Source organism: Trematomus bernacchii, unplaced genomic scaffold (assembly GCF_902827165.1).
Source record: "Trematomus bernacchii unplaced genomic scaffold, fTreBer1.1, whole genome shotgun sequence".
Classification (NCBI taxonomy): domain Eukaryota; kingdom Metazoa; phylum Chordata; class Actinopteri; order Perciformes; family Nototheniidae; genus Trematomus; species Trematomus bernacchii.
Window position 1 is genome coordinate 281,794 of NW_022987607.1, and position 14,134 is coordinate 295,927.

General features: G+C 41.7%; 1 protein-coding gene across 4 annotated transcripts; it reads right to left on the reverse strand.

The window, feature by feature from the left end:
- Positions 1–2,878: 2,878 nt before the first annotated feature.
- On the reverse strand, positions 2,879–14,040 carry glcci1a (glucocorticoid induced 1a). 4 transcript variants are annotated; one of them, XM_034131040.1, is made up of 6 exons: positions 13,943–14,040; positions 9,455–9,547; positions 6,789–6,926; positions 5,364–5,520; positions 4,918–5,038; positions 2,880–3,384 (listed from the first exon to the last, which is right to left on the reverse strand). In XM_034131040.1, the coding sequence occupies exons 3-6, from the start codon at positions 6,915–6,917 to the stop codon at positions 3,231–3,233; spliced, it is 561 nt and encodes a 186-aa protein (XP_033986931.1). In that variant the 5' UTR covers positions 6,918–6,926; positions 9,455–9,547; positions 13,943–14,040; the 3' UTR covers positions 2,880–3,230. The 4 variants fall into 4 exon arrangements, with proteins under 4 accessions (XP_033986934.1, XP_033986933.1, XP_033986931.1 ...); XM_034131039.1 differs by having other exon boundaries at positions 6,789–6,929; XM_034131043.1 differs by lacking the exons at positions 9,455–9,547; positions 13,943–14,040 and adding an exon at positions 8,240–8,426 and having other exon boundaries at positions 2,879–3,384.
- Positions 14,041–14,134: the final 94 nt, after the last annotated feature.

Below are 14,134 nucleotides of genomic sequence, written 5' to 3' on the forward strand. Positions count from 1 at the left end.
AGCGGCAGCCAATCAAATCCCGTGTACGCAAATCTGACAGTTCAAGCTCTAGCCAATCAAACGGCGTGTATGCTGGGAGAGACATACCGCAGGTCATTTCCTCATATTCCAAAAAATGGAGGAGAAATTAGCGGTAGGGAATCAATCACCCGGTGCTTTATGATCAGACCTACCGGGATATAAACCGGAGGAGCCAGGCATGGAGGGAGGTGGCAGAGACAGTGGTAGGTTTTCGCCTGTTTGGGGAGTTTATATCCAGTTTACTTCGGGCTTTTTGGCTTCGTATGTCGGGGGCGAGAGATTCATGTGATTGGTTGTTCGCAAAAAATCCCCAAGCTTCAGATACGCCCACCTCCAACATTTTTTTAACGCTGCTGTGTAGACGTTCCGTCACAGAAGAACGTGTAATAGCTACGTTGGTCCACCGGGCAAAACGTAGTATATTCACAAATAACCTCTCAAGACGTGACATGGGTACAATATTTTGTAAAAAAAAACATGGAGCTCAAATCATCTTGGTAATATCTATCAAACTATGGATCCTACACATCCACTGGACGTAGGTTCTAAAAGTACAATATAAACTTCTCGCTAGAAATCTAATCAAAAAGCATTTTAACCAAACTATCCTTCAATTTAGGATTTTCTACTCAAAATAAATCGGGTGTCCGCCATGTTTTTTTCTCTCACGCTGGGAAAGTTTGCGATCACGTGACACGGACACCGGTCATTAGAAATGAATAGGAACACATATTGTATCCATGTCACGTCTTGAGAGGGTTATTTGTGAATATACTACGTCTTGCCCTGTGGACCAACGTAGCTATTTCACGTTTTTCTGTGAGACTGGGTTGGAAATTCTGACGAGGAATTAGACAAATATACCGTGTTGCCTTCCCATCAACGTGAACCTGTTGACTTTGTTTATAACATATAGTTTAAATAGTTTGCTGCACATTAAAGCGTCTCCTCTGGCTGATCTATCTGAGCTTTGCACAGCTTTTCCTCTGCGGGGAAACAGGAAGGATTATCAATGTGAGAACGAGAGCAAGAGGAACGATGATGATTGGATGTGTTCTGCATGGTGGAGCTGCAGATATCTGATTGGACATTCATTCCAGATTACCTGAGTACACTCTGATTGTAGAATACCTGAAGCGAGCCTCTGCACACATTTCTTTTCTTTAGACAGGGTTAAACAAGAGTCTAGTGGCCAGGATTGTGAACCCAGAAATGTTGAGTACAGGTCGACAGTCACTACAAACTGTAGGATAATGACGTGCATGTGTTGGGCAATTTGCACAATTAACATAAATTGTGTTATGCAGACAATAGCTACGACATGGCACGGCAGATTTAGACCATTTTAGAGTGATTTTGGAGGTTATTGAGGCCATTTCTGACGATTTCAGCGTCAGAAAGTGGCAGCATCTGTTCTCTCTGGGGACTGATTGTGACTAACATGAGTAGTGATGCGACCATTGGATATAGAGAGCACTAGATGAACATTATTATCTCTACTGTGGACACTTATCTGTGCCGTCCAAGTGATCCAGAGTCCCCTAAATCTTCCAAATCGACCCAAAATGTATCAGAATCAGTCTACCAGGAGCACAAATATGGCCTTTCTGGTTAAAATTATCTTTTTGGATCCTGAAAGAGCAAGAAATATCTGTATATCTGTCCTCTCTGCGGGCTGATTATGACTTATTATCTCAACTGTGGACTTTTTTTTTCAAATTAAATAAGCAACCGGTCCAAATAATCCCCTAAATCTTCAAAATTCACCCGAAATGTATCAAAATCAGTCCACCAGGAGCACAGATGTTGGAATGTTCTGGTTAAAACTGTCATTTAGGATCCTTAGATAGTAAGAAATGGGTTCAGCATCCTCAATAACCCCGAGAAACACTTAAAAACTGTCCAAATCAGCCAAGACATTTTGGCTAAAATGCTATTTAGTGCTAATTAATAAGCAATCTGTGCAATCCAAGTGATCCAGAGTCCCCTAAATCTTCCAAATAGACCCAAAGTTCATCAAAATCAGCCCAGAGTACAGATACGTCCACCTTCTGGTTCAAACTGTCTTTTTTTATCCTGAAAATGTTAGAAATTGACTCAATAACCCCAAAACCACTCTTAAACTGTCCAAATCGGCCAAGACATTCTCGCTATAATGCAACATAATGCTAATTGTCTAATAAATGACCCAACATATGCAGGTTGCTACCACTCCCCCTACTCTACATTTCTATCATAACACTTGGCAAACAGACCATAATATGACCTGGAAACAGAGTCCTGATAATACAGGGGGGTAAAACAAGCAGGACCTCCCATAGAGATATAATATGTGTATATATACATATATATATATATATATGTATATATATGTGTTTATGTATAGAGAGCTTATTCATACTGTGAATGTGGAAACTGAACACAACACATAATTTAAATCAGAAATATACTACCAGTTTAAAATGCATGCCCCCCCCTGCATGCCTCCCCCCCCTCCACTCCGTCCATCCCACTTGAACACAGTGGTTCCCAACCTTTTTTAGTATCGTTAAACCCCACTCACCTGTGAGGATTCACCTGCTTTCACTCGTGTGTTTAACCCTTTGTGATTGTGTTTTTTATTTATTATCGGAGTTCAGGATAATGTGTCCTTTCAATAAAGCTTTTTTGAATTACATCTGTGTGTGAGGGTGAGAGAGAGAGAGAGAGAGAGAGAGAGAGAGTGAGAGAAAGTGTGTGTGTGAAAGGGAGTGAGAGTGAGAGAGTGTGTGTTTGTGTGAAAGAGTGTGTGCATGTGTGTGTGTGAATGGGAGATAGATAGTAGGTGTGTGTGTGGGAGAGAGAGAAAGTGTGTGTGTGAAAGGGAGAGAGCGAGAAAGTGTGTGAACAGGAGGGAGAGAGAGAGAGAGAGAGAGAGAGAGAGAGAAAAAAATTCACGTCTAAATGTTTTTGTGTATGAAATAAATCCCTAATCTTTCTACGTCCCCCTAAAGAAACCCCCGGTTGGGAACCACTGCGTTTCTTCTTCTTCTTCTTCGTTGGTGTCTCTTCTTCTTCGTTGGTGTCATGCAGAGATAGAGGGGGGGGGGGGACAGTAAAGTCTCAGAGGCCTTTCTCAGCTGTCAGTGGGGGGGTCATCAGTCTCTGAGGGGGTTTCCTCCAGCTCTTCTGACACCTGATTGGCCCCCTGTAGCCCCGCCCCCTCCTCCTCATGTAGCCCCGCCCCCTCCTCCTGGGGGGCCGGGGGGGGGGAACGGGAGTCGAACCGGACAGAAAGCAGAACCCGTGGAGATGAAGTTCACTTTGTTCTTATCGGGGCAGGAGAAGAGGGGGGTCGCTGCTGAGGGGGGGGGCCGGGAGGAGCTGGGGGGAAACAACAATAACAATAATAATACATTTGATTTTTATAGCACTTTTCCGAGTGCTCAAAGATAAATACTAGTGTTTATATTGTATCTGTATTTTGATCTGTTTAACTGTAACGGTGCGTCGACACGGCAGCGTGCGTTGAAGCTTGCCGGTGGGCGTGTCTGAAACTCGACCAACAACCAATCACATGAATCTCCCGCCCCGGACACACAAGCACGCGGTTTGATTGGCTGGAGCTTGTACTGGCATATGATTTGATTGGCTGGCGCTTCTGTCAACGCTTGAAAAGTTGAACTTTTCTCAACTTTCGAAGCGAGCGACGGAGGCAAAGCGACACGACGGAACCACAATGCAGTTCGGCAAAGCGTGACGTCACCCCCTTCAAAGTGAATGGGAAGCGTCTCCGTTGAAGCACACGACGCTGCCGTGTGGACGGGCCGTTAGTGTGAAAGGCTTTAGAAAATGTTTGTAATGTTCGCTGTGTTGTGTGTTCCTGCAGATGGAAATTCGAGATTTTCAGGAAAAGAGAAAAAACTCAGAAATCTGAAATAATCTCAGATCTTTTTCATAAGATTTCATCCACATATCCTCAAATATTTTGCCTTTACGTAATATGGCGCTGACTGCCTGTGAACACATTTATCCCTACTGTTTATGTCTTAATGTGTGCACATGTATAATTGTGTCTGTTGATTGTGTATATATATATAGGTATACATATTTTTATATATATCTGTATTCTGTATTCCTCGGGATTGTGGGAAACGGTATTTTGATCTCTCTGTACACGAGTGGCGAACCGTCAGGGCCTTCAAGGTATTCAGAGAATACCCTGGAACATTCAGATAAAACAAACAAAAAATCGATTTAAATATATAAATAAAATGTATATAAAATGACTAAATGAGAATGGTATCTGTGTTGTTGATCTGTAATATTACAGTGTTACGTTGATTTGTTTGTCCTTCTCGGACCATGCACTACGCATTTCAGTGGTTTTGTGTTAGAAAAAAAAGCAACCAATCAGATCTTGTTCTGGGTCTCTGGGTAGAATATCCTTCAACCAGGTATTCTATATCCTTGATAGAATGCCCTGGCCCTTACACTGAATGAGAGCGTACATTTGGACTGACAGTTTGATCAACCAATCATATATTGATTTGTAGCCAATGGGCGTGTTCTTTCAGAGTTCCCCTCGGTTCCAGGTACTCTAGAAGGTACTCTAGAAGGCCCGCTAGTTCACTGGCTCGAGACAGAGGATCTAGATGAATGCCACGAAGCAATTCATGCCGTTTTATTGTTTTTAACGTTGAAAGGGCAAGTGCAACAGGTGAAGATGAAGATGTTCCGGAATTGTTGTGAGTACCCTTTTCAAGACGACAATTCAGTGTGTGTGTCTACAGAAGTTCCAGTTGTGATAGACACGGTTCGCCACTGCTGTACACACAAACTGAAAGATTGACATAAAGTTGATTTGACTTTGACTGCTGTGTTTAATAAAGGATCTGAAGTTTCCTCAGCGTTTACCTGCTCTCCTCGAAGGCCTTGATCTTCTCGCAGCCCTCCGGTGGTTCTCTCTTGAACATGTAGCTGTTGTTGGGTTTGGGAGAGGAGGCGAACTTAGGAAGAGGAGAACTGCTGCCGCTGTCTGAGGACATAGAGAGACAACGTTTACTCAATATAGAGAGACAACGTGTACACAAACTGAGACACTTCTGGACCAGTTTGGACCAGAAGTCCCCAGTATCAGACCGTCTGAAGAGGAGAAATGTGATCAGGAAGAAGGGAACGTTTTTAGATAAGAGCTATAAGTTAGAAAAGAGTGGAGAGTTCTTAAAGAGTGTGTACGTTTAAGAGCAACCTGGCTCTAACTGGTGGAAAAGCAACAGGTTCTCAAAAGGTGGAAACCAACTTCTAAAACAACACAGAAATCATTTGAGTGGAAAAGTTGACCCAGTGACCCGTTGACTTACCTTTGTCTCGGTCGTACAGCAGCTCCTCGGTGGAGTAGGGGCTGCCATCATGTGACCTGTCATGTGACCCGTGGGGGGGTCCGGGGGTCTGAGGGTCCGTGCTGCTGCGCTGCTGGGGGGGGAAGGGGGCGCGCCGCCCGTCAGGGACCTCCAGGGACTGAGAGAGAGAGAGAGGAAGTTATTGTTTTAAAGGTCTCCTATCATGCTGTTTTTAGGCATATATTATAGGTCTCAGATATATACAAATATATAAAAAACATGTCTACGAAGTGTTTTGCTCAAAATATCAAACAGATCACCCCCCTCTATTTCAGCTGTTACTAAAGTGATGATTCTGGGTCTGTAGCTTTAAAAAGAAAGAAAGAGGGGGGAGCTTATGTTCTACCAGCAGATGCAGATAAACGCTGCCGTGGGACTGAAGAGAGGCAGTTACTGTGTTAGAGGTCCCCTGTCATGCAAAATGCACTTTCTGATGTCTTCTCTACATCACCATGTGTCCCCGGTGTGTCCCCGGTGTGTCCCCGGTGTGTGTCCGGTGTGTCCCCCGTGTGTCCCCGGTGTGTGTCCGGTGTGTGTCCGGTGTGTGTCCGGTGTGTGTCCGGTGTGTGTCCGGTGTGTCAGGAGACTCACAAAGTGTCAGGAAATAAAACCCTCTCTCTTTTCCTCCGTACCCACATCTCTAAAAACGGGGGAACAACGGAGCTGATCCAGATTTGCTGCGTCATGACCACATTACTAAACATTACTAACATGTGGGCGGGCTTTACACCCACGGGCCAATCAGAAACGTTGCTGTCAGAAACAATGAGACGTGTTCTGGAAGTAATATGGTCTGTGTTTACATTAGCATGCTAACACTCAGAGCTAACTTAGAGCGGGTGCTGTCACCATGTGGTGAAAGGAGGAATTACATTAAAACAATGTATTCTGTTTAACAGGGCCGCAAATAATACGTTATAAGACCCAAGCTACGCCCGGACTTTGGACATGCCTGTATTAAATAACTTCAGCGCAACAACACTGACGCTGCAGGGAGCGTGGGTATTTCTTATGTATATTGCATTATTTTAAAACAATAATAAAGTATTCTGCCTCTCCTCCTGTGTCTCTTCAGTCCCTGGAGCTCAGAGAATTCTCCTGATGAGCTCTCCTCTCTTATTTATTTTAAAGCTTTAGACCCAGAATCATCTCTTCAGTAACAGCTGGAATAATAGAGGGGTTTGAGGCTTCAATGATCTGTTTGGTATCTTGAGCAAAACACATCAGAGACATGTTTTTAATACATTTTTATATATCTGAGACTTATAATATATTCCTAAAAATAGTATAATAGGAGACCTTTAATATACATACAGACCCCCGCTCCCAGCGTCAGTCCTGTTGCCCTGATGTTATTTAATATGTGATAATAAAGCAGAGCCCCACCTTGAGCTCCTCTTTGTCCCCGCTCTCCCGGATGAAGACCTTCTCCAGCTCGTGGTTGATCCCCTCCATGCTGCTGGGGACTCTGGAGATCGAGGGCTTCGGCACGGTGGAGAGCGGCATCTGGGCCATGGAGACCTGCTGCTGCAACACACACACACACACACACACACACACACACACACACACACACACACACACACACACACACACACACACACACACACACACACACACACACACACACACACACACACACACACACACACACACACACACACACACACACACACACACACACACACACACACACACACACACACACACACACACTTATTTTAACACAAATAACAGTGTCTAACCAGACGATGATGGAGACAGTTACGTCAAATAAAATAAACAACTTAAACTCAGAATTTCTCTGCAGTGCAGCGGTCAAAAAAGACGTTTGGCTTCACACCCAAAATGAACACAGAGTATCGTCAGCTGGACTCTTTCGTACCAGCTGAGGCAATCACAGTGACAATTCATTGATATTAATTAACAACCTATTCCATTACATAACCAATATTCAATATTTTGCGTATAAATTAAATAATCAAATGGTAAATCAACATTTTGGCTCCTATAGTAAACATGATATGCAAACCCCTTTGAGTATGAAGTTGCAATGCCATCTTTCGTACACCATAACTCATCATTTGCATGTGAATCAGATGGTGTTTGGGACATAAAGCAGAAATCTTGTTGCCATTGTTGGAGCTTTTTGGAAGTGTGACTCTGATCATCCCTGAGACATATGGAGCATTTAGGAAGCTTGAGTTACAGCTTCCTCTTTTACGCTTTTTTCTCCACCACGCCACATCGAGAGTGTTCAATGTAATAAAGCTTTTAATAAATGTTGACCCTTAAAGTCTTCTAATGGTTGAGAAGAAATGTGGAGTTGATCGGGTGAAATCTGTAGGAGGAGTTTGTTAATGTACGGCACGTGAAAAGTGTCAAAAATAGCACATACAATTCTAAATGCCCGACTTCCTGTTGGGTTTATGATATGACCCTGAGAGGCTTTTCTGTGCGTCTCACCATTCTACATAGACCTGCCAAATGTCAGACCTGTAGGTGAAACCACAACAAGGGGCTGAACTTTAGCAACTTTATAGGGGACGCTATAATGTTTTTTGCCAACACCTCAAAAACGAGACCACTAAAATATAGAAGACTGACAGGAAATCTAATTACCGACTGTCTCCTAATTAACTTTCACTGTTTCTATTTTCAACCTAGCTAGCTACAGATACACCTTTTACTTATATACACATTTTAATGATTGTAATGCTATTCAAATATTGGTTCAACTGCACACAAGCTGCATCCTCTAAACAGATTTGTTTTTACAAACAGATGAAACTCCTCTCCTCACTCAGGTGTGTGCTTCAGTAAATGTTAACTCTTACCTGTGTGTGTCAGGCTGTGCAGGTGTGTTGGGTGTGCAGAGAGATGAAGGAGTTCCCAGTCTAATACTGTACACTGGAGGACATGTCTAAACATGTTCCCTCACACACTCCTCACACACACTCCTTAGGAACACACACATGAATGCCCGCTCTGTCTCATACACACTCTCTCGTTATCAGATCTCTCTCTGAACCAGTTCCTGTTTCCCTCACACACTCCTCAGGGTTTTCTGCAGCAGACACACACCTCTGACATCAAACAGAGAGCGTGTGTGTGTGGTGTGTGTGTGTGTGTGTGTGTGTGTGTGTGTGTGTGTGTGTGTGTGTGTGTGTGTGTGTGTGTGTGTGTGTGTGTGTGTGTGTGTGTGTGTGTGTGTGGCCTCAGCCCAGTATTTTACATGGTGGTACTTTAAATAAGTTAAACACACGAATAAGATCAGACCGAAATATATATAGCAAGTATCACATATTCAGATAAGTGTGTGTGTGTGTGTGTGTGTGTGTGTGTGTGTGTGTGTGTGTGTGTGTGTGTGTGTGTGTGTGTGGTGACACAGCTGTTAAATGTAGTGTTAAAGAGTGTGTGTAAAGATGTCACTAGAAGCGATAAGTCGATGCCAAAATTCTGAAGCAATGTGACCGTACTGGTTTTTCTTATCAAGTTAAAAATAATTCATGACGTCCCAAATCTATTTATATTGCTGTGAAACATCTCCTCGAAAAACAACCAGATTTATTCAACTGAATACAAACTGATTATAACAAATGTTAACTATATATATAAATAAATAATAAGGATAACATTAAAATAAGAATCAAATATTAAAACAGATAATACAAATATTCAATATTAAATAATAATAATAATAAACAAATCATTTAAAAAATATGAAACATACAAAATATATGTATACTGTATATACAGCACACAAAATGTATTTAACATCAATGAAGCCTACCCTAACCTGAGGGTCAGGGTCCATGCACGGCCCCTCCTGCTAGAATGATAACATATAATGCACTGAGTGAAGAAATAATTAAGGAATCAACACCAATGCAATATTTCTACCGATACGTCAGTATGACCCCACCAGTCCTCTGCAGAGTAAAACACTTTGTCTTTCTGTGACTAGCCACCTGCAGCTTACCGTATGTAAACAAAAGGTAAGATAAGAAGTACTTTATTGATCCCAATTTGTACAAAGGTGTGTGTGTTACCTGTGTGGATTTCTCTCTCAGACACGATGGGGGTCCGGAGGCCACGGCCCGGCTTCAGAGCCCAGAAGAGATGCAGGGATTCAGTCCTTTCCGCTGCGGAGGAGAGACCAGGAAGAGACGTTAGCTCGGAGTGTTAGCGACAGAGAGTTAGCCTCTGAACCTGCCGCTGTACGCAGGAGTTTTTGGTTCATTTCAAGCTTCAAACTGCACTATGCTGGAGGAGCCAAAAGGTTGATTTACTATTTGATTATTTAATCGTTTAATTATGTGTAAAATATTGAATATTGGTTACGTAATGGAATAGGTTGTTCATTAATGTCAATGAATTGTCACTGTGCCTCAGCTGGTACAAAAGAGTCCAGCTCACGATACTCTGAGTTCATTTTGGTTGTGAAGCCAAACGGTTTTTTTTAACCGCTGCACTGCAGAGACATTATGAGTTTAAGATGTTTCTTTTATTTGCTGTAACTGTCTCCATCATCGTCTGGTTAGACACTTTTATTTGTGTTTAAAAGAAGAGAACAGGGAAGAAAAGACATTTAAAGGATAACATTGAAATAAATGAACCGAATCAAACAAACAATCTCTCTCTGTGTGGTGTGTGTGTGTGTGTGTGTGTGTGTGTGTGTGTGTGTGTGTGTGTGTGTGTGTGTGTGTGTGTGTGTGCGCGTGTGTGTGTGAGGCCAGGCGCAAAACCAAAGGACAGAAAGGAGCAAAAACGAAGTGGGAAAGATTGCTCTCTTACGCACGTTAGCTCAGTTTAATAATAACTCTAATACTGGGAGAGAAATAGCATCTAACAGCTGCATCTCTTTGTAGCCTTTAGCTTAGTTTGGCTTTTTATTTTGTGCATTTCAAGCTTTTAACAGTGCAGATAAACACACAAGAAAGAGACGTTAGCTGAATGAAATAGCAACACTAATAACGACAGATTATCAGCCCCTGAATCTGCTGATCTACGCAGCAGCTTCCTTCTTTTGTGGGACAGATTAAAGAGGCCCTATTCTGCTTTTTGAGGTGTAGTTTGTTCTATAGGTTTTAGTGCATGTCAATGGTCTGCAGAGGCTAAAATCAATGTGTTTTCTCTGAGCGTTTGCGCGTAATGCCTCTTCCGGACTGCAGTGATCTGGTGTGTTCTGGTCTTAGTGAATCCTGTTAGAGCAGCAGGGGGTCCGGGTCACTCTCAGGATGACAGACAGAGACTGAATTAGACCTGGACGTCATCTTCTGATCCACATGGCAGCTCCTCTATAGAAGGACCCTTCTTTGTTTACATATATACATTCGTTCCTGTACATATCATATTCTATTTACATTTTGTATTTTTGAATTTTATTATATATGTTGCATCGTTGAAAGAGCTCAGGTCAGAAAGAAAGAGACGGTTATTCTCTCCATTACAAAGATTTCATAAATGATATCGTACCAATCCTCTATCGATGGGCTGTTTGGGTTGAGACATTTCTTTGTGATTGATGTCCTCGCAGCGTCACTCAACATCCCAAACAAGTATTCAGTTTTAATACGTGTGGATGTTGGGTGCAGAAGGACCCTTCTATAATCTACAATAACTAACGATATGATATAAAACCTCTGCAGCGTTTCCTCCCGTGTGTGTGAATCACAGGCCTCGTGTGAATTATGTAACCGCAGTGTGTGTGTGTGTGTGTGTGTGTGTGTGTGTGTGTGTGTGTGTGTGTGTGTGTGTGTGTGTGTTAAAGTCACTCAGATCTGAGTTTCTGTATCTTTTCTACATTTGATTGATGCTGAAAAACCTCTGTGGGATAACAAGGTCACCCGGCAGTCATGTGACCTCCTCAAACCACACAGAAACACTCATACATAATTCACCTGGCGCTATTTAAAGGAGCTTTTCACACATTTGAGCATCTCGTTTCTACATTCAGAGTCACTGTGGGGCGCTTCATGTTACACTGCATTTATTCTCCTCACAACGACACAATAAGTGAGAGGTTTATAGTTATCAGGGTTGATTTAAAGCATGTTATAACACTGTGTACAGAACGTTTAGCTACCTTCTCTCAGGTGATATTGTTTTGGATGTGTAGGGGAAGAAGAAACAGAAGAAGAAGATGGACTATATCAATATTCAATTACAATATCATGTTATACACCTAGCATTAGCATAAGTCTGGCATTTAAATCAACAACATTTCTCAACTCAATATATTTCCTGAGTCACAGATTTGGGTTAAAGTTAAATACCAGCGATTCCCTCAGAAATACTTAACTAGCTGTGAGATGTAAACAGTGAATAATAAGATCCATTTGATCCGTAATGTCTGAGACGGCTAGTGCATCTATCTGCCTGTGTGTGTGTGTGTGTGTGTGTGTGTGTGTGTGTGTGTGTGTGTGTGTGTGTGTGTGTGTGTGTGTGTGTGTGTGTGTGTGTGTGTGTGTTTATTGGTATTGGCATGTGTCCAGAACACCCTGCTCTGTGCCACCCTCGCCTGATTCATGCTCCACCTTGAGCACCCTGATTAAAACACCCTGAACACACAACTGCAATGATACCTAAACATGCATATTATTATATATTAAATGAACTAAAAGGCTTATTATCATTCACAGAAACATGCAGTAGTGACGTAGCAGACACACACATGTTGTTTGTTGCAGAAACAGTACAGATAATGTCGTGTATTCATGTTACAATAACTAGTTACATCAACAAAAGTAATCAGTGACCTAATATAAACCCAAAATAGAAATGTAATGTAACCTGGTAGTGCGACAGTGAAAGGAGTCCCCTGGGGAGGTATTTAAATGTGCACTCCCCACTGATCAGGTGGTTCAGCCCTATCACCTGATGCCTCTCTGTTACTTTTGGATTACCTCAATATCAAATGCAATGCAAATAAAAACAAGAGAAAGTAAAACAATAGGATGTTTTTTACTGAAGTGTGTGTAACAACGTAACCTTAGAAAAGTAGAAACCAAGATATTTCATATTCAAAATGTAGTAACAGTTCATTAAAAGCTAAATCTATTTTTCATTAATAAATCACGCGTCGACCCACTGCGTTATTTAAATAAAGAATAATTAAAATACTAAACCACATCCATCTATATTTCTAAATGTATTCTAACATTGTAATCCTGATAGTAATCTCAATTACACGGTAATCTGATTACTTATTTTTGTATGTAATTGTAATTGAATACAGTTACCTTTCTTATGTACCCTGATTATATAATCACATGTAATCTATTACTCCCAAAGCCTTCATGCATATTATATATATTTAAAGCATTCACAGAAACATGCAGTAATGACTAGCAGGCAGACACATGTTATTTGTTGGATTTACTACAGATAATATTGTGTATTTGTACAGGGAGATGTATATTCTGTGTATAATAGGTAGTATTGTACATGCAGTTGCAGGGAATGGCCTGCTGTGTTTATCTCTGCTAGGCCTCAGTGTTGCCATAGAGCTGCCAGCTGACGACATATCCCCCTTTAATGGAGGTAAAGAGCCCCAAATGAACGAATTACCAACAACCTGTCAGTGTTTTCATGGCAGATTCTGCACATCTGGATAATGATCCGGATCACTGAGCCCTGAGTTGTTAGTATCTGACAGAGGAGCTGCATCATCAGGCATCCATACCCTCACATATGTACCTGGGCTAGGATAGTGCAACGTAATAACAAATGCATGCACTTATCCTGCTCGAATCGCCATTATAGCATCAATAATACACCCAAAACACCCTGAATTGAGGTGTGCTAAATAACATTTTGCAGATATTATGATGGAAACTGGAACATGGTTGCGGGCTATGACAGTAGGCTATATTATGTAATGCATGATTATAATATTCATTCTCAGTGTTATTGATGGTCCACTGGTAAGATCCCTGATGTATTATGACCTAATTATAAAGGAAAGACAATTAGCCTAACACGACATGGGAGGTAATATCGAAATGCTCGCTAAATTGAATCCTGCTCTGGAAAACTTCGTTTTAAGGTGGACTTGGTAATTGCAAAGTTATATAAGCTTAATAAAAAGAACACATCCTTTATGTGAATGAATACACTCTACTTTACAATTCGGCGTACATTATATTTCCAAACATGCCCTACTTCTTTTTAAATGTCATTTTTTGAGCTGCTTCAGCCCTTATTTCCACTAGCTTCCTCCGACCAAAACACAACGTGGCGCCTGATGACGGATGGTGGGGAAACTGCTAAATATGGGATTTTATATTATTATAATGTTTTATAGTAAACTAAACACACCCCGAATTTAAGAAAGACTTGTATTTGATCATAAACAATAAGTAAAGTATATATTTAAAGCACCTATAGTGTTAAATTATTGCAAAATGGTGAAATTGTCACATTTGTTAAGGTAGTTTGGTGAAGCTTTGCTACATACAACACATACGACACTAAATTAGCACCAAGCTATTTAAACCACAATGGTTGCATTTTTAGATGAATGTGCATACAGTTACCTTTGCGAACAGAAGAGCAGGGGGGGGTGTTCAGGCGATGCAGCTATCCGGCGGAGAGAGCCTCTGCCCGGGCACCAGCCTGCTGTCAGATAACAGCAGCGGAGGATCCAGGAAGAGGAGGGAGAAGTACTCAGGTAGTAAAGTACAAGTAGCTACTCAGATCTGGTAGTAAAGTATAAGTACTCAGATCAT